This window comes from Thermobia domestica, chromosome 8 (assembly GCF_964235325.1).
Source record: "Thermobia domestica chromosome 8, izTheDome1.hap1.1, whole genome shotgun sequence".
Lineage (NCBI taxonomy): Eukaryota > Metazoa > Arthropoda > Insecta > Zygentoma > Lepismatidae > Thermobia > Thermobia domestica.
In genome coordinates, this window is record NC_137461.1 from 217,370,904 (window position 1) to 217,392,723 (window position 21,820).

The following is a 21,820-nucleotide window of genomic DNA, read 5'->3' on the forward strand; positions in this document are numbered from 1 at the left end:
GGAATAGGTGGAACGAACATGATGTGAGGTCATGCAACTGTCTGGCTAACATTCAAGCAATGAAGGGGTGCTTTGTTTTCCAGAAGGCGGACACCTTTTGTAATAAAACAAGAACTCAAGCAGTGCCACTTTATACTTAATAAAGATATTATGAAATACTCACTTTTCAACTACAGTAACACTAAGTCTTCTATGTTTACAACATGCAGTTTTTCTATTACCTCACTTATTCAACTTCCCGGTGTCAACCTCTGGAACTTCCAAAGTTTCCTCCTTTGTGAGAAAGTTCACTCCCGTGTATCTGCGCTTGAGTGCTTAAATACTTTATGAAATATTTTCTGAATGTTATTACATATGAACACTTTCTACACTCGAAGTGTGATTCTACATTTATGGTTTATTTCTTCGAACCATAAAAGTTCTATGCAGATTGAATTAAAATATATTGTTAAAATAATGAAGGAAATTATTGCTGGTTTTTACTTTGGCTATAACATTAATATAATATTACGTTAACTTATTTATACAAGCTTTGTAAATGTACTTTTAAATGTATTTTTTTATTTGCAGGAATGAAACCCCGAATTAAGAATCACTTCAGAGCACATCAGCTGTCAGTGTGGCTTCGGCTTATTCCTGAGCTCCACAGAGCTGGAATGGAGGACGTAGTTGCACGCCACAATTTGTTCAAGAACCATAATGATCCAGAATTGTACGATGGCCTTGTTCGTCCGGATACTATGTCTCGGGCTCTCTTTTCGGACATTACAACACCGACCTCAGTTTCAACAGCTGGCGGTGGAGGTGCATCAAGGCGAAATAACTCCTTGGAGGCAGTGACTACAGTAGAAACAATGCTAACAACATGCATTAGTGTCGCGACTACTCCTTCGCATGCGAATCAAAGTGATACTCTAGCGAGTCTTGAAGCAGCAGGTTACGCTGCGTATTCGACTGCGTTGAGTGTTACAATTGCTATTGGTTGCTCCCTGTTAATATTGAACGTTCTAATATTCGCCGGGGTTTACTATCAGAGGGACAAAAATAGAATGGAAGCAAAGAATATGCAACGTAATTTTAGTGACAAACAAACGAACATCGATGCTGAAGAAACAACGGTAATTCTTACTTCGTCCACCACACCGTCAGCTACCACGCCTGGGGTTGCAAGTGGTATTTCTCCAGGAAAAACTATGGACGCAAACGCAATTGTGGGTGGGGTACCTGTGAACGTTACGGGACCTCTCAAAGCGCCACCACCTTCACCTGCCGGCCAATCCCAGACACATATCAGGGAGTATCCACCGGAGTATCCGGAAACGTCGCCACCTAATGGTTCGGCAACGCTTCATTTAGCCGTCCCCAGACCTCCTCCACCCCCACGGGGCAATGTCCCCAAAAGCCAGCCAGAATCACAACCGCTCCTGCCTCAAAACGTACCAGGCCCACCTAAGGTGCGAATGCCAACCATGAATGAGATGAGAGTTTGACAAGGGGTAATGCCTCTAGCTGTCAAGACGTTTGCCACGCACCGTATTTTACTCAAAACTTCTGCGTTGGTATTAACCAAGCAAAAAAATTGCGTTCTTCCTTTGTTTCTGTGAAACAATTTCTATATAAATATATATATATAAATGGAAAATCAACAATATATGTTTTAGTGCACGTGAAAATTTCCCCAGTGTAGTTTTGTGGAAAAACATAAAGATTTAACTTTCTGTCAGATTTATCAGAAATTTCTCTTTACTACAAACATCAGTAACACATGTCTGGAACCAAACATGGAAAAAGCTTCATATAAGTATATAAATAGCTGTCAAGGTGTGCTATGTTCCATTGTCTAATTTGTATTTAATTATTTGTTTTCACGGATTTTGTTATAAATTTGGTATGTGTGAAGAAAATTAAATACATGTGTATAAAATATTTTACTTTGGACGCATACATGGTCTGACGCCGCATTTTGAGTTGCATACATGGTTTCTATAGCAACAACAGAAGAGGTTAAACTCAAACCAATATGTTCATTTTCTATTTATTTGATCACTAATTTCCGATAATTAGTATGCATAATTTAGATATTATTTTTTAACTGTTAATTTTGTCTTCTGGTGTAAATATTGGGTAACCATATGTGTATAAATTCACATTTATAATTGTAAGCATCATCAGTTTCAGTACATCAACAGACGTACTCTTTTCAATTTATTTTTAAAAGCTTATTTTGTTAAGACGTTTCGACGTTTGCGATTTATCATTACTTTGTTATTTATAAGATTTAAATACCAATTATTGCGAACCAAATTAACGTACTAATTTAAGCAGAAAAATAATCATAAATCCGTTTCCTACTTGCGATATTAGATTTCATTATTTTGATACTTTCTTTGTCCTAAATATTGTGTTATAATTTAAAAGTATCATAATACTTTAAACTATTATAAATAATTTAAAATATAATTTATTTATAATATCATAATGTCATATCAATAACGTACCATAAATTCGAGTCACTTAGACACTTATGTCCTACTCTGATTCTAACCCAGTGTCTCAATCACATGGCTGGACATCTTGATTTCTTTTCAGAGATTTTAGCTCAGTGTTACCAGATGATTATTGGAATGGTATATAAGGTATATACGCATATGTATTAGTATTTGTATACCAGTATTTATCTGGTAACACTAAGTTAACGAAAGAACTCTGTTAAACGTTGCAGTTTAGTGAGTGAGAATGCAAGGCTAGTCTAAATATCCATTTCGGAAAATTATTTCTTTTTATGGACATACTGCGTGAAAATATATTTTAGAAATAATCTATTTGAGACTTAAGTTGATATTATTTTGAATAGAAAACTGGAATTTTATTTTGTGGTGAAGTTTCTATTTAATTAACATTCATCATGAAATGGTCTTACAGAAACCCAGGCAAGGATTTATGTCTGAAAGAAAATTGGTAGTTGTAGTTAAAGCAATTATAATAATGAAAAAGATACAAATTCTTTAGAACCCTCTACAATTAACGTGAGAGGTAACATGTTATTTAAACACAGAACTTAATTTTTCATATTTGATATGTTACTACTTACTTCTAGGTATAATTATTTTGCGTAAGTTAAAAGCAAATCTAAATTTTGAGTTCTATATTTTTATTTTAAAATAATTAAATTATCATATTGGATGAAGTGAAGGGAATTCCAACTGAAGGAGCTCTTAAGATGGAAAATTAAATAACTTGTGTGTTGCTTTTACATAAATTAATTATCATTTCTGATACTTTGGAATACACTTTCATGATCCATAGAAATACCTACAAATATAATTTTCTGTTCTGAAGTATAAGCTTCATCACAATGGAAATGAAATATTTCTTTCTAATGTGCAAGTTCTCATTAATTCTCTAACCGTATACCTCAATTTCTGTTACAAAAACCGTATTGGTAACCTTATTCCCTTTTTATTGCTCATGTTTTCTTTATTACAAGTCATTCGTGTATTTATGTAGTTACAAACGGAAAACTAATATCTTATGTTTTCATGATATTGGAATAGTTGTGTATCTATAATTAAAAGACATAACTATGAAATATATACTTAAGACACTAATAATTTAGTTCGTACTAAAATAGCAAAATGTTTATTCTGGGGGCTTTTAAACCAAAGCAATATACATTCAATCACCGGAACTAAGATGAAAATTAGAAACGTCTTAACAAAGTATTTAAAAAAAATGAATCAAAGTTCGAAAACTTCAGAATATAATTCACTACTGTATTATCAAATTATGTTGTTCAGATACCACAACAACTTAATTCATCTCAGGTAATAAAATCGGTACAACTGTTAAAATAAAGAAAAGTTCACGTGCAACTATTACTGTGTGTCAACTTAAAAAAATCAACATAATTTAAAGTAATTGTTTCCAATGTGTGAACTTGTTTGTTGGGTCTCTTTTGATCAAGAACTTTTTTGAATAACATATAAACAAATTAAAATAAAAGAGTTGAAATTAAAGAATAAAGTGTTTGGCATTGAAGTGTGAAAGGCAATCCTCTACTATCTCATACTTTTAACTGTAGTGCAGTGTGTTTGTTGAAGAAGACGAAGTATAAGTTTCATAAGTTACTGCTGATAAAAAAATCAATATACATATTGACATTGTAGATACATTTACGTAAATGTATGTGAACACAATCATTAAAACATACTACTTTGTTAAAAAGTAGACTGATGATAAATGAAAAATTAAGTGATTGATGTAAAAAAGAAAGACTCGAAAAATAAATATTGACAGAATTTAGGGCATCAAGTGAACGCACAGATGAAATTTGATGCTCAACAACAACCAAGAGTGTGTTGATTATATTTCTGTTTCCTTATCTTCCACATACATTCGTATTGTTTTCCTAATCTTTATATAAAGAATATGGTCTATTGAAACATCTAACAAGATATCGTCTGCTACGAACAAATTGAGGGAGAATTTTAGGGCAAAAAGTGTAACCTACAGAAACTAATGCAAAAAGTGTTATTTGATTAGAATTTTAAAAAATTATATTAATGAATGTATAAGTTATGATTTTTTTGTTTGTTTAAGAGTAACGAACGCAAAAATGTTTCAAGAAACAAGAAATATAAAAAGCTATGTATTATAAAATAATAGGTTGTTTATAAAACAATAATACTGTTCCTTACTGTTACTTTGAATAAACTAACTTAATAGATAAAAATGTCATGGGTAGACATGAAAAATAATTAAAAAAATATTGGTTATTATATTAATTGTACATTTCTTGTTAATAGTTTGAGAGAAGACCTCCAGTTGAAAGGGCCTTACACGAAGAATTGTTTTGGAAAATCTGTTCATATTAACAGAAAAGATGGTTTAATATCGACAAAATAATGTATGTGTAATAAAAGGTTAATTGTTACAAAATAACATAATGAAATGAAGAAACTCAAGCATAGAAAAGCGATATAAACAGAGACTTGTTATCTAAAGAAAAGCAAACATATTAAATTGAAATGTTCATCACCACAGTGTGTATCTTATAATAATAATAATAATAATAATAATAATAATAATGTATTTTATAACAAAGAAAGAAACTGGAATGTAGAAATCTAATAAAAATAATTACAAAGAAATTCTTATGAAGGATAAAAAATCAAAATAAAAACTATTATTCGTTTTTATTGTAATCTTTTAACATGATTTTCATCAAGAATAATTCATCTGCGAGTAAGGTAGGTATACTTAATATTGTCAAAGCATGTCAGATTTGAAATCTAGTACCGTATTACCGTAATTTTACATATACTAAAATTACACTTCTGTTATGATGTTTGCATAATATTGATGCACTAAAAACACAAGTTTTGCACGTTATTTGCTGGGATGGAAAAGAAGATAATATGCAGTGGTCAAATTGAAAATAAAACACTACACGTACACTGAAAATTTAAAAACAAACAGTAAAAATAAATTACCAGCTCGTGTAAATATTGTAATTTGAAATCTACTTTATACAGTTCATTGAGAACAATATCCACTATCAACGAGTATCGCAGCCAACAACGATATTGTACAAGCAACTCATTTTCACACATGGCGCGGGGGACCCGGGTTCGATTCCCGGCGGGAGCTCATATGGTTTGGATTCCACGTTAATCAATAGGTTCACGTCTCATATAGCCTCGCTGCTGAACGGGACCTAAAAATCAATCAATCAATCAATCATTTTGACACATACCAGTTATTTCAGCAGCACTTCAGCGTATTATATCAATACCAAGGATCCTATCCTTGAGGGTAACATAGGTCTGGTATTACCAATTTGACAGTGAGTCCTGTGTTGGTCGCTGTCGTACAAACACAGTGGCTGCGTTAAAAGAAATAAGAGAATGAACTAAGGAACACTTAAACAGAAAGAGTGCCTCGGTAATCTTCCTGAAGTGGCATTGTGAACGTAGGCCTTAGCGATACTTATTATTGAGATACTTCTTATAAATTATTGCTTGTCAAAAGTCAGCGAAATTTTTCGTTTGCTAAGAACTATATTGTAATTATAAGCGTGCATGTTTCTTTCAAGGATATCAAGAACTTCTAATAGCTGACTTTCATAATTCATATTAGTCATTACATTTTGCTATCAGTAAAGCTTTACGTGTTACATTTAAGGTTTATATCAAGTAATAAAAATTGTATTATATCTTTAATATTTCAAGAAAATTATTTGTAAAAATATTAATTTTCTGATGTCTACATGAACAGAAATACTATCATCTGTTGTGCCTATGTTTGCTATGTTCCTTCTCGTCGCCTACTATTTCGATCCTGGTAACCACTTATATAATAGATTTCATTATATCTCATAAGAGTCAAGTGCGTTTAAGAAGGAATACAGTATTTTTGCTTAAATAATTCGAACTCAAGTTTATTCCTTTTGAAGATCGTAGTTAAAATTCTTGAGTAAATTGAACTTTTGAAGTCGTATATTTGGATAATTTGAAGTAATATAGTTCGACAACTTTTAATACTGGAGGGATTGAGAAAGGGAGAATCCAATATCAACTGGTTCTCAGTTATCCAGAGACACCAGTACAGAAGAATGACGCAAAAACGCAACATAGATGAAACCTTTGATGAAGTAAAGAAACAGTGTGTAACAACTTCAGCTAAAGCTTTCGAATCTGTTGACAATTTAATTTTTGTTGAATGCCAAGGTAAGTAATAACTAGTGTGTGGATCGGTATGCAAGAAAACTTGCCTAAATATGAATGCTAACATGGGCTAGAAAGCTTTAGGATATTACAATATCCTAGTAACCGCAATTATTAGGATATTACCGCTTTAGGATATTACAATATCCGCATTAACCAACCGTTTCTAGCTTTTCTCTTACCCCCATTTCAGTACTAACTCCAAACATAAATTTTAGTAAATTGTGCACTCATTTTTTAAGTGCGTTCCATAGCTGAATATTTTTTAGTCTTCAACTGAAAAAAATAACCTTTTGGCATATTTTCAAACTGGCCTGGGGCATATTTTTAAACGGGTCATAATATCACGCCCATGGTTCTATTGACAAACACCTACATATGCTTACGTTTACAAACATTAACCATGTACGCCCTACCACGACTTACTACATTGGCAGACAAGAGAAACACCAACAAAAGTACTGGTCATTTGACAACGAAGGACCTCCAGCATCACCACCACACTAGAGAACTTATAATACCAAAAGGATCACAACAATTATTATTAGTCTTCGGCTGGTCATTTCCAGTCTACCTTCTTGCCTAAAGGATTGAGAGAATCCAACTCAAAGCGTTTAAGAGGCCGCATCACGGCGAAATTAAAATACCACGAATTTTACAGTAATTATGTGATATCTTCAAATAGATAAAAGATAATCTCAAAAAGTGGAACAAGATCACCCTAGACAATATTATTTTGCATGAGATACCGTTATCACGACTCACTTATCTGCTTTCTATTTCCAGCCATTCAGAAAATCGGCAATTATTTTCGCGTTTCTAAATGGCTGCAAACAGAAAGCTACTAGGTGACTCGTGACAAGAGTACCTCATACAATATAATATTGTCTAGGGCGATCTTGTTCCACACTTTTGGTTATCTTTTTAGGTTTGAAAATATCACGAAATAACTGTAAAATTAGTGGTATTTTAATTTCGTAGTGATAAGACCTCTTAATTTGCTCAAAGCTTTAGGTCACCTTTCGTACCCGCTTAGCTTGCTCAAAGCTCTCTTAAGACGCCTAACCTAAGTCATCTAGCTTGAGTGAATGCTTAAGGTCATTAGCTCTTTTGCTAGCGTCGAGCATTGTGGATTCTAAATCCACTCCACGTAACTTCTTTGCAGCTCTGTAAAGAGTCTTTTCTAATCTGCTGGGGCTTTGGGATACCATATTTTACCCAAATATTTTTTTTTAAAAAATTACATCATTGTAATTTTGTAATATATTGTTTACCAAAAAAGATTTTATAATAAAACTTAGTTGTAGAAAAAAACAGTTCCAAATTATAATTTACTCTACCTAAAGCAAAACTTTACAATATGCATTTAAAATTGCGAAATATGAATTAAAGGATACATATGAACTAAACAAATGGAAAACAAATGAAAGTTTTGAATATGGAATACACAATAAATTTTTTACTTCTGCAAATATAAATGTTTGTGGTTAGCAGTAAATTACAATATATTTTTCAGTATTTCCTAGGAGAAATTTTTTTACATTTGCCTGACAGTTTGCTTCTAAATGAAAAATGATTTTTGAACATCACAAGTTCTATCTTGATAAAACTTTTAGAGACGCTAATTGACCTGCAGAATAGTTTTCAAAACCTTGGATTGATATACCACTTATCAATTAATATATTTCGTAGGAATTTCAATACTGGTTTTCCTTTTTAATGAAACTACCTTTAAGAAAATTACAACCTGTCTAACATGTTTGTCTTGCAATACTCTAAAAGCTACACCGATATATAAAGTCTAACCTTGATCTTCTAAGCGAGTGTTTGTCTTAGGCAGTGACCAAAAATTAACACTAAAGAATGCTAACTATGACTATGAATATGACTAAATATTTCCAACGCTGCAGAATTCTTTGCTTCCTGTATTCAAATGGTTTCTTGTGGTTCTAAACAGTCTAGCACCTGAAAGCGTACGATTGAAAAATATTAATATGAGTTACATATACGTACACTCATGTCCAAAATTGTTGTCACATGTCTATAAGTATGTTGTTGTAGAATTATAATTTGATAACGAATTCGCCCAGTATTTCTTATAATGTTAATACGTGTATAATCGGCAAATACATGTATGTGCGAAATTTCATGTCAAAAGAGCAGCAAATAAGAACAATAAAACGAAAATAAAACTTTCTTGTCCATTTAGCAACATTTTGTTTTATTGATTCTAATTTTCGTATTTATAAATCTTTTCCTATGAAATGTACTACAAATATACATTTCTCGATTATACATATAGCATTAGTATTAAAAGTTTCCTGCAAAATCATTATCAAATTATTTTCTTACAAGAAAACAGTTATAGATATGCGACAATCATTTTGGACATGAGTGTACAATGGAAAGAACGTTAGTAGGGAATCAAAAAAGTAATATAACTAATCACAATAAATGAACATATTCGAAAACAAGTATTGACTGTAATGGGAGAAGTTAATTATCTGAATTGTGAAAATGAGATGAAAGGCCACTAGTTCTCTTTCGTAAAAATAATAATATGACATGTAAGTCACACACACACACAAAATGTCCTGTTTGTCCTAAAATTTTACTGAACCATTCCAAAACTTAGTGACTGGTTACGGGACCGTTCTAAAACTTTCCTCTGTATTAGTCGAGTGGGCTATCTTGAAAACTAGTATTGTGAACTCGTTAAAGCTAAAGAATATAAATAATTCTCATCAGCACATCATTGAAAATACTAAGTTTCAATTTGTGAAAAATAATATTGCAAAAATAGTTTCAAAACATTATCCATTACTGTAAAATCTAATTGTCAGAGCAATCGAATAAATCGTTTGTGTCTATGCGGTTTTTTTTCTCAAGATAATTCCTGTATAAGTTAGGCAAACTCGAGTCTTATACATTCACGATGTTTTTGTTACATTTTCTCTTTAAAGAATTTCCATTCCTTTGCCTACACAAAGTACGGAACCAGGGATTGGTTTAAAACTTACTGCGCACGTAATTATAATTCACAAGTGATGCGAAATAATGTGTAGCGTGTACAGCATTTTTCATTTTACTTTTACATAAAGCTCCACAATATACAAAGTCCATTATTGTCGAACCATTCTAAGCCAAATGAAACCATAAGAAGCAGGGGACCTGTACAGCTGGTTTTGCAATATAACTTTGCCTAAATAATGTACACTAATATATATTTAGGTTTATAATCCTAAGAGTCAATTAATTTTGAAAGAAATTCCCCCTCCACTTGTTTGTGTTAGGTTGTTAAAATATTAGTGAAAAGGTATTTACATTAATTAACTTCTTAAACTAATAAGCTTTACAAATGAATGACTATATCAGATTCTCTTGCGGTCTATCTTTACTTCAGTTATACCACTACATCCACTAAACAGGAACCTTCCTGTATGCTGAAAACCATTCCAGTAATGTAAGCCACACCTGGCCTATACAATACACTTGAAATATATCAATAGCCACACTAGGCTATAATATCTCCTGAACATACAAACAACTTCAGCCACATCTGTCTCATTTCAGTCATCAACTAAATACACATAGACCTATAAACAATCACCTAGTTACCCTTTTTATTTTCTAAACCTAATTACGTTCTTCTTTTGTTTACGCTATCTATATACTAACCTTTAGCACTTTTTACTCCCAACATCTTCCTTGGTATCACCTAAAAACGAACTGCACCACCAGACTCCCAACATCCTCCCGGGTACACATAAAAATGAATTGCGCTGACTGAAAAAGCCTAACCTAACACCCTTCCGTGCATTACCGAAAAAAAATCAAGTCTTATTTAATCATAACAAAAGATGATAACCAAGTTCACAATCAAGATTTTGTGTTACTATCCCTCATTAGATTTCTTTCTTCTTCTTTTTCTCTCCAATCTTCTCAACCGTTGTTCCATTTCCAAAATCTTTGTTACTCATCGCCTGCATTTCCTGATCCCTAGACATGAACTCCATAAACATACACTGTAACACTTCCTGCTTTGGGTTCAAGCTTTCTACCTCTTTCTTCTCGTTTGGTTTACACTGTCTGGTATTTTGAGCTTTTTGTCCTCCTTCCCTTTGTCTATATATTCTAGATATGTCAGCCTTATTTAAGTTTCTGCTACTGACTCCTCCATTTTCTGCCCTAATAAACCTACCTATGGCATGGTCTGCTGCTATGTTTGAATTTGGTGAACCATTCTCTCTTGTTTGACTACACTCTTGACTGTCTTCAGCCGATTGTAGAAACATTGTCCCTATTTTTAAAACCTGATTAGCGTCATCCACTCTTTTTAATTCTAAACCTTCTGTTCTAACATCAGCTGGTTTAGTATTTTCACTTCTTGACTTGCTGTTACTTTCTAGGAAGTCTTCCACTTTCAAATATTTCTTTTCTGTCCGTCCAGATCTTAATATGCAAGCTCTTGCAAAATGGTGTAACCCAGTGCAGCTGAAACAAGGCCTTCCATAAGCTGGACACTGTCCTGTTATATGTGATTTCCTACATCTTTTGCACCTAATTGGACCTTCGTTTGACTGACACGGAGAGCGAAATGACGACGAATCCTTAGTTCGTTGATTCAACCCTCTTGGCTTACCTAGGCCCCTCAATGTGTACCTAAGTTGATTTTGATTAGCTTTCAACTCCTTAATTTCTGACTGTAATTGACAAATTATTAGGTCCCGTTTCCTGAACTCGTTCAGCAGCCATACATAAAGCTCTTTTTGACTTCGACTTTTCACTTGCTGTAACATATCTTTTGCCGTAGATTATTTGCCATTGTTAGGTTGTTAAAATATTAGTTAGTGCAAAGGTATTTACATTAATTAACTTCTTAAACTAATAAGCTTTACAAATGAATGACTATATCAGATTCTCTTGCGGTCTATCTTTACTTCAGTTATACCACTACATTCTCTAAACAGGAACCTTCCTGTATTCTGAAAACCATTCCAGTAATGTAAGCCACACCTGGCTATACAATACACTTGAAATATATCAATAGCCACACTAGGCTATAATACCTCCTGAACATACAAACAACTTCAGCCACATCTGTCTCATTTCAGTCATCAACTAAATACACATAGACCTATAAACAATCACCTAGTTACCCTTTTTATTTTCTAAACCTAATTACGTTCTTCTTTTGTTTACGCTATCTATATACTAACCTTTAGCACTTTTCACTCCCAACATCTTCCTTGGTATCACCTAAAAACGAACTGCACCACCAGACTCCCAACAGTTTGTACGCCACAAGAGATTAGTAACAATTTTTGCAATTACCTCTAGCATTTTACATTTGAGTACTCAAAAATCCAAAAGAAAAATTTAATTTTACATAACATAATTTTTCCTTTAAAATAGCAAATATCAAATAAACTAAAAATAATGCTTACCTCGTTTCTACATACTTTACGTAATACGATATGACCTTTTGTCCACTGCCTAAAATTGGAACTCTTCGAACCTTTTTTTTTTCGGCATCCTTATTAAGGAACAAAACTACACAACACAATTTATCAAGCAACTGGAACTGTGTGATGGATGAAATTCAAATATTACAGCTAAATGCTGTGATTTGAAGACCCCGAAGGGGAAAAATCTAGTAGATAACATATTCGTATTCCTTCTTGGATCAAAAATGTTGTTGTACGTGGAGAACTACATACAGTGTACCCAAAACCAAACTATCATTTCACTCAGTATGATGTGTTTATTCCGTATAAAATACGAAAACTCGATTCAGTAGCTGTTCAAAATGTTTATGGCGCCTGATCCAAAAACTATTATTGACCAAGATCGCAATCATTTGATGCATTCTTTGGATCATTCCTAAAATTCTTAGCCAAGATTGCAATCTTTTGATCAATTTTTGGATCATTCCTAAAATTCTTAGCCAAGATTGCAATCTTTTGATCAATTTTTGGATCATTCCTAAAATTCTTGTTTTTTATTATTTTTTTGAGTCCAGAAATTCCTCACTGGTGTTTTAATCGATCAGAAGTTATTCATTTTTTGAGCACGCCAGTCACTGCCAGAAGACTGCAAATTACTTTTTTTTTTTTAAAAAAAAAGTTAAAGAATGAAATGTATTTCTTTTAGGCTATGTCTCCAGGAGTTAATAAATCATGATCATCATCAAAAGTATTCTGCCTTATTGGTCGGTCACTTGCCGCAACTGAGAAGCTTCCTTGCTTCACGGTCTCTTCCTAACCATTTTGTCTTCAAGTACGATTTTTCTCTTCCGATATCGTTCATCAATTTTATTCTCTTTCACCCTCTCCCTCTCTTCTTTGCCACAATACTATATTATTCCTGCCACTGTCCTTCATGATACAGTTTTTTATGACCCAATGTAAGAAACGGTTTCTCTTCCTCTTCTTTTCTAAAATTGAAGAGGTAATTTGGATAAGGGCGTATCGACCTACTTCCGGTAAAATGAGATATAGATATACATATTTTCTGCAAGTTTGAGCATATTCGTATGTGTCTAAGTGGTGTTAAGGTAATATCTCTGCTCCGTAGCGAACGACTGTCTCCAAAAATAGTATGTGAATACGTTTGTTAATTGGATAAGGGCGTTTATTTTTCTGTTCTCCTGAAAAATTGAAGAATTGCTAGTTACACCCTTATCCAAATTTACCCCTCAATTGTCCTTTTCTTTCCAACATTTCTAACAGGCTCCCATTTGTTTATCGCTAGATCCAACTAATTATCTCCATTCTCCTCCACACGCACATTTCGTCCCGTATCGTACACGACAAACATACTTGAATTGTTTATGAGACGCATTAAAAATAATATAGACATTCTGTCTCTAGTGATGTCAGCATTATGTTCTCACAAGCGTATGCAATTCCTATATTAATTGTAATATAAGTGCACAAAATTATCTCTATGTTATGAGTGTAAGACCAAATTACTACTAACTATAATATTTAAACTGTTGAAACGCAAGATCTTAACAACCGTTTACAATGTTGCAATTAGCATATAATGAGAACAATTTTGCACGACTAAGGGAAAAATATAATTTTTGCTTCATATTACATAATTACTTAAGACTAGATAAGTTCAACGTTTCTTAAATAGATTAGCTCAACGTTATATTTCATTCCTTTGCGGCATCTTATATTCCTGGAAAGATTGTTTTTACCCCTATTTTAATTAATTGTTTCCAATTTTCCTAGATTGTGATGTACTCAGTTACATTGCCACTTATATAGATAAACGAAAGCCGTAGTACTATAAAGGAACGGATATCAGGCCAGTGTCCAACAAGACATCACTCCAGACAGTGAAAGGAGATGAATAACCATCTCATCAGTTACAAAGGCAATCAATTTAGCCGAAGAATTTTCATTACATAAGCTTATGTAACTCGATTGAAGTGCAATATAGTCTGCATATTTCCTTTCCTTTCCTTTCCTTTCCTTTCCTTTCCTTTCCTTTCCTTTCCTTTCCTTTCCTTTCCTTTCCTTTCCTTTCCTTTCCTTTCGTTCCGTTCCGTTCCTTTCCTTTCCTTTCCTTTCCTTTCCTTTCCTTTCCTTTCCTTTCGTTTGTTAAACAAGTGCGGTCAAAATAACACCAACAAGTTTTCCATAAGTCATTACTTTTCTAATCCATTATTGGATTTTTCCCTCTGTCAGTATGATCTATTACTTAGTTCTTACTAGAAACAACAAAGTCTGGGGGACGACCTACGTCACGCCATCGTGACGAAAACAGAATCGTCTTTTAAATACTCTAGTTACAAACTCAAAGAGTCGTATTTTATGTTTCTTCTTCGATGCTCGTTCGGCAAACAGACGTCTGAGTAGCGTTCGTTGAACTTCGTAGATTGTACTTGGACAGACGTTGTTGGTGACCATTGCCTGTCCTTGCTTTTTTTTTGTGTGTGTGTGTGTGTGTGTGTGTGTGTGTGCAGAACAAACTACTTCTGAGGTCAAGAGCCCAACATCGAGCCAGCCGCCTTCGAATCAGATGAAACCTGAAAACTCTGGTCTATGGAAAGCACGACCTCATGATCTGGAACTTAGCAAAGATATCGTAGTCCAGAAGAAAACAACTTTGAAATGTTATCTCAAAATCGAAGCCGGTCTTTGTAACACTTGTATCTTGATCTCGATCTCTCCTTGATGTGAGAGACGATTCGTCACGTGATCGTACTGATTCCTGGAGAAGATGAGCTACGCTGTAACTTGCCAAGTAACACATAATTCTTTTAATGCTTCGTGGGGCGCGGTGGCTCAGTGGTAGAGCGTTCACCTCCTGTGCTTGGGATCCCTGGTTCGATCCCAGCTCGCGTCGGGTGGACTTTGTGGTGGACAAATACCGTGCTCGTGGGTTTTCTCGGAGTTTTCCCCCTTTCCTCCCACTTTCTTTCTTTCACAATTTCACTCATCTCTCATCATCACGGTCTCCTTTAGCCTAACCGGCATAACCGTCGGACGTAAAACTTAAAGATTTCATTTCATTTTTTCTTTTAATGCTTCCTCCTCACACAATTCCTGTTTGTCTAGTTACTTATCTTTTGCAAACCCTCTAAATTTGATTGTTGACTACCATTTTTAAGTTCATAATAAACTTCCAATCTACCTACCAATTCGCCATCACCTTGGACACTGTTTCTTGTGATATGTCGAACACATTCGTCAGCTGAGATACACTTGTCAACTAGACGAGCATTAACAATTTGTCCTCGTTGCAATTCGGAGAGGTGCATAATTTTGCATCTTGCATCACCAACTGCTTCAACACACCTCAGTTCCAATATCCTGCCCGACTACTAAGACGATCACCAAATACGTCAATAATAACGATCGGACATTGCACTCATATCCATCCTCAATATTACTACAACATACATCTTACGAAACTAAGTTTCTAAAAGTTGATGTACTGTAAGTGTAGAATATTTATCCTGTTCCGTCCTAGCAACTTTTATACTAATAGTAGAATAGCCGAAATTTGATACAATATTGTCAAACTAGCATAGTTTTATTTTTCCAAATTGCATTACGTCAGAGTATCGCACGTTTCAAATGTACGTATTAAACGAAAATTTACAATATCACATTTATCTTCCAGTATATTAGAGACTGAGGATCCTACATTATCAGAAACATTAAAGCTTCAGAGTGCTCTGTATCAGACACACTACACGGATATACAGTGAGATTGACGGAAGAATGGACATCGGAAGTACATTATTGTTGATCATATATATACAAGAACTTTGAAAAATAACATACATATCCACTGTAGATTAGAAAAATAAATGTAATGGAAAATGACTAGTCGAAGGTAAAATACATGGTGTAAACCACTATAGAAAGATGGTGAATACTTGTTTATGATTGATCAAAACTAGAAAATAATTGGTACTGTTTGACCACACTGGATGTTATTTACATATTTTTGTCCTTTTTTTCTAGAAATGAAGCACATTGATAATATCTTTATATAACGTACGTGATCAATGAAACTCATCAGATCTTAACCAAGATTGGAATGCTGATAGGGGTTCAAGAGCTTAGTACACATTTGAACTATGATGTGCAGACCATTGGTTCTTGAGTTATTTGGCATGAAATTTGGGTTGGACTTATTGAAATGATATTATATGGCGTGGTATCCTACTAAACATATCTTTGTGACAGATCTGAAAGAGCTCAGTTCTCACATGTCATTGTGATATTCCGACATTTTATTCTCGTCATTACTATCAAATTTAGGTTTGAACTTACTCAAAGGAAGAACTTTCGCTAAACCGCGAATGATAGATCCCATTTGTCAATCAAAGTTTTCTCTGTGATAGATGTTGACAAACTTTGTACACATTCGAGGACAATATAAAATATCATCTTGAGATTTCGAGTTATTGATCATCCAAGTTTTGTTTGGGCTCAGTGAAATCAAGAAATATTTAACTAAGAAGGTATGGTGCAACTCAATCAAAATCAACTAGAATTGAGATGATGATTGTTACATGAATTCGCATGATAATATTATAATTTGAAGGCCTGAGATATTGAACATCAAATTTAGGGTTGGACTTGGTGAAGAAATATTTTTATGGCATATTATTGACTATATTAACATGACTTTAACTAAAGCTGGCATGGTAATATGCCTGACAAGCACAGTACGTATATGGGATATTCTGTTATGCAAACTATTGCTTCTCGAGCTATTGACCATTAAAATTGTCGCTAAATCGCGATCGATGAAACTCAACTGATCTATACCAAACTTAGCATGGTGGAGAAGTTAATGAGCGTTGTACACATTCGAGCATAACATAAAATATTATGATGAACAAATCTTGAATTTACGAGTTTTTGCCAATTGCCCTAGAGTTATAATTCGGTGACATCAAGAAATTTTACTAAAAAGAGTATGATGGAACTCATCCCATCTTTACCAAGATTATTGATATGTGATAAAGCTTCAGTGTTAATACACATATTAAATATTATTTTGTGCAGGCTTGTGGTTCCTGAGTTACTGGTCATTAATTTTGTTGATCTAGTTTGTGGAGGGATATATTTGTGGCCTTGACACGCTATCTACCCTTTCAAATTAAAACGGCATAGTTTTGGAATGTGATTATTAATAAGAAATACATTTCATGGTGTAGAAAAATATAGAAATAATATGAATGGCAGTAGCATGGGTTACAGCAATGGTGCTGAAATCAAATTTCTAAATAATTTTAATTTTCAAATCTAGTTAGATCTGTTTCCGTCAAACAAGCTATAGAGAGACATGAAGAAACTTGTCTCAATGCTGCTGAAAAATCGGTGGATATCCCATTTGAAAGTAGTGTGCACATGTAGCGATGTGGTCCATTCACTTGCTGAAACAACCTGACAAAAATACAACTAAAAAAAATGTTTCAGCAGCTCTTAGCGCAATTGCACTATTTCAAATCCAGCATGCCTTTCACTCTACCTTTTAGACATTAAATCATATTTCAAGGAAAATTATTAAGGTATAGAAGGCGAAAAAATAAACTAAATTAGAACTGCCTTAAGAATTGTTGAAAGTTTTACGGATACCAGTAATTCATATAAATCTTCCGCCATCTAGATTCGTCTTCTCTTTAATAGCAGTACCAGCGTATGTCAATACACTGAAATGCAAAAACGAACACGGGAAGTTCTCTAGTCTGCTGTTTTGTTGTTATTTTTAATATTGTTAGGGAAATTTATGTATATTTGTGTTTGCGTGTGTCTGTGTATTAATTAAATATTATGTGCAAATTAAGTGATTAGATATAGATTTATAGCATCAGTTGTTATTAAATAGCATGTCTAAGCCGTCGTATAAAAGTTAGTATCAAGTTTTAAAAATAACCTATTTATAGTTTACTTTAAGAATCAGGGATCATATAAATACTCTCACTTGTCAGTAGCGAATCGCAAATTCGTATTTACTTTACAAGGTGAAGGAAGTGGGGAGATTATACAAAGAAACTAAATTATTAATTCAATTAGGTGTTTTAATGTATATACGAAGACTTGTCAGAATGAATTGACATCGATATACGAGCATAATTTAATCGTTAAGGAATTTGTTGATCAAAATTAGGTCTTCACACGTCATAAACAATAATGCAACCTAGCAAAAATAATGTTGACGAAATTATTACATTTAATTCAAGCCTGTAAGAACTATCTATGCCGACGTTAATTAAAGAAGGCAGGCGTTAATTAAAGATTGTTGCATTAAGTGGAAGAAGCATTAACACTCCCATACGTGTAAAATTATTTTATGAAATAGCAAGTTAGGATTTTAGACCTCAATGACTGTTCTGGAAAATTATGTTCAAAGTCGTAAATAGTGTATATACAATTTAAAGAAAATAATGTATAGTTATCCAGAAAAAGGATCACAGCATGAGCTGATCTCTCTCTCTCTCTCAGAGAGAGAGAGAGAGAGAGAGAGAGAGAGGAAATATTATGAAAGTCTCAACATGTTCTTCCAGAAAAAATGTTGATTAATACAGAACTCCTACAATTTTATTCAACCAGAGGTTTTCATCAGGAAGTAAAAATCTCAAGCTCAGAAATTTGTTAGGATCTAGATATCGAATAGATAGTTTGCTAGAGGTCTGCTCTTCCCAATAATAAATAATATAATAATTAATTTTCATACATTTGGATATATGTGGAGTGTAAGCATGTGGATTTCAGATTAAAAGAGGCTTTAAACTACCTCAATATTGATGAGAGATCTTAAACTGCAAATAATTCCAAAGCAAATAAACAAAATAAATATAGTAAACCGAGAAGTCTAAAATTATTATTATTGTAAGAAACTGTAAATGTAAATTTTTGTAATAAATATATAAATAAGGGCCTGGTGGATTAGTAGTAGAGCGGTCACCTTTAGCGTGTATGGTTCCTTGTTGGATCTAAGACCCCATCAAGTTGACTTTCTGATTTAGAAACACCATGTGCATGGGTTTTCTCAAGGTTTTCCCATTCTCTCATACTTTCGTCATTTCACTCATCATCAACATCTGTCTTAGTCTCGGTGAATAGTCATGAGACACTGAACTCTCTCTACACATGTTTGGAATTATAAATTGGATTCTAACTGTAATAATTTACAATGTAAGAAACAGTATTATCTACCTGTTTTGAAATTTAACGCTACGCTACTGCTTGTAACACCCAACAAGAACAAGTTAGAGCCATACTGACTTCTAAAAAAGTACAAAGCGTCACACAATGTCGCCCAAAGCTCATGCCTTAATGGCCAACAACTATTCTTTTTTGAAAAAATAACTCTGTGCATATCAAACAAACCATTGCTTCGGGCTAGAGGAAATTTACATGAGATATTCTCATACTTTTAGGTGAAAAATGTTATTTTTCTCCATGTTCCCTGCAAACTGATACATATATATATGAAGCGCAGGAAATGTGTATAAATACATGTTTCCTCACAAAGCTACCTTCGAAAATAAAAAAATAAAATTCTCTGAATTTAATGTGTATAAAATTATTTTTTTCAAACAAAAGAAACTGGAATTATCTCTCAAAGCACATTTTTATTTCGATATGTTTGAACCTTTCAATAATAGAGACAGCAAGAGACAAATATTAACAACAAAAGTAAACCAGGAACTTAAAATGTTAAAGGTAAACAAGGATGATACACCTATGCGTTTATACACAGGTATCTGTAGTTATATACTCGATAACCACATGTCATAAAATATCAGGTACCCTAAAGGTTAAATTAACAAATATTTCTAAGCGCCCATGCTTCTTCTGGGTAATACCGTTGCTAACACGTATTTCTACTTAAAAATTTTATAGTTTTTAAGCAATATTCAGATCATATCTAATTTCATTTATTAAAATTATTTTTCATGTGACCCTTAAAATATAAGGGTTCGCTTGATGATATGATCCTTCCTTATAGGCAGACCTGATATAAAAATGTACAAACAAATAATGAGTGAAGAATATTAGAGAAACTTAACGATAAAAGTTATTTAATGCAGACAGTAATTTTTTTAAATGATAGTTAGTTACAACTTTTCGATATTTATTGGTTGTCAGCAGTGGTATATGTTGCTAAAAATTTTCGTAGGTATATTACATTTAACCGTTCTTAAAATTATAGAAATATCCATTGTATTCAAATACCAAAATTATACTGTCCGTCGTATTTGACATTTAAAGTTACTATACGCGGAACTATAAGATATTAGGAAGATATTGTATACCTTGTATAACCTTTATTTAATTACCGAGTGTCACACATAATGCCTATCCAGTAGTGTCTTTCTTTAACAGAGAAAAGTGTTGGTAGCTTGCGGCGAAGTCTGTATGTCGGTACAGTCTTTTATATACATGATAAAAGCATCATACTGTTTAAACTACAAAAGTGAGCATATGAATTCCATTAATTGGTGCTTGTTTAAAATAAAATAAGATACGTAAATTACAAAAATGTCTAGTCCAATCAGCAAAAATGTTTAACTTTTTTTCACTCAGTAAAGATGTTTAGAAAGTGTTTGATTAAAATTTTAGTTTCCAATCCTTTGTTTTAAATGTTGTACTCATGGATTAGCATTCAATCACAAAAATTTAACACTTTCAACTTTAGTCACAAATCAGTTTCAGGTTATTGTTGAAAAGTTATCTTCAATGCAATCTAATTGGCTGATCACGTTCAAATCTTTGTTGAAATTCTTTCCAACGTTTTTGATATTTTTATACAATATTTTATTTGAAAATTTTTGTTAAAATTTTTCCAAATTTGCATATTACTTCACTCATTGATAAGTTCCAAAAACTTTTGACTAAGATTTTTTTAAAGAAATTGCACTTATCGGTTAACGTAAGAAACAACAATTTGACACTTTGTACTTTAGTCACAACTCAAAATCTAAGGTATTGATATTTAAGAATTTCGTTTTATTCTTATTTTTATTTTTTTATTTATTTATTTTGAAGTTTTCACACATCACGTTCATCGTAGTTTGAGTCAAGGTCTCCTCCCAAGATTTAAAAATCAATTGACAGATATGAACTTGGTTTTATAATTTCTGACTTGAAACCTGAAGGTAATTATTAAAACACATTGATATACAACAGGAATTTCACCATTTGATCTTTAGGAGTTAATAAAGTAGTCTATGGTCATTGGTGAAAAAGTATTTGGTGTTTGATTAATTATTGGTTTGAATCTTAGGATTTGAAGTCGGAACTCATAGTTTATGGTCATTGGTAAAACATATTTGGTGTAATTTGATTAGTTCGTCAATTAATAAAAGTATGAGATTTGCAGTCATCGCTATCAAGGAGACTTACGGAAGTTTCACTCAGCGATTTGAGTAAAACTTTGCACACCTGTAGAACATCGAAAATAATTGACACGTGTTTTGTTTGTTTGTTTGTTTGTTTCGGCTATGGTGAAGATTTAAGTGTATGAACCACCCTTTGAACGTTAGAGCAGTCTCTAAACATAGACCGAAACCAATCATTAAATATAGTAGAAAACATACTACCAGGAAGTTT

The 21,820-nt window shown here is 33.0% G+C and overlaps 1 protein-coding gene across 1 annotated transcript in view; it reads left to right on the forward strand.

Moving 5' to 3' along the window:
• The window catches only part of LOC145693436 (neuroligin-3-like), a 211,349-nt gene extending 206,169 nt beyond the window's left edge, over window positions 1–5,180 (forward strand). The window contains exon 6 of the mRNA XM_081769430.1: window positions 571–5,180. Coding sequence (XP_081625556.1) covers window positions 571–1,490 — 920 coding nt within the window. The 3' untranslated portion in view covers window positions 1,491–5,180. The remainder of the gene's footprint in view (window positions 1–570) is intronic.
• The last annotated feature ends 16,640 nt before the right edge of the window (window positions 5,181–21,820 follow it).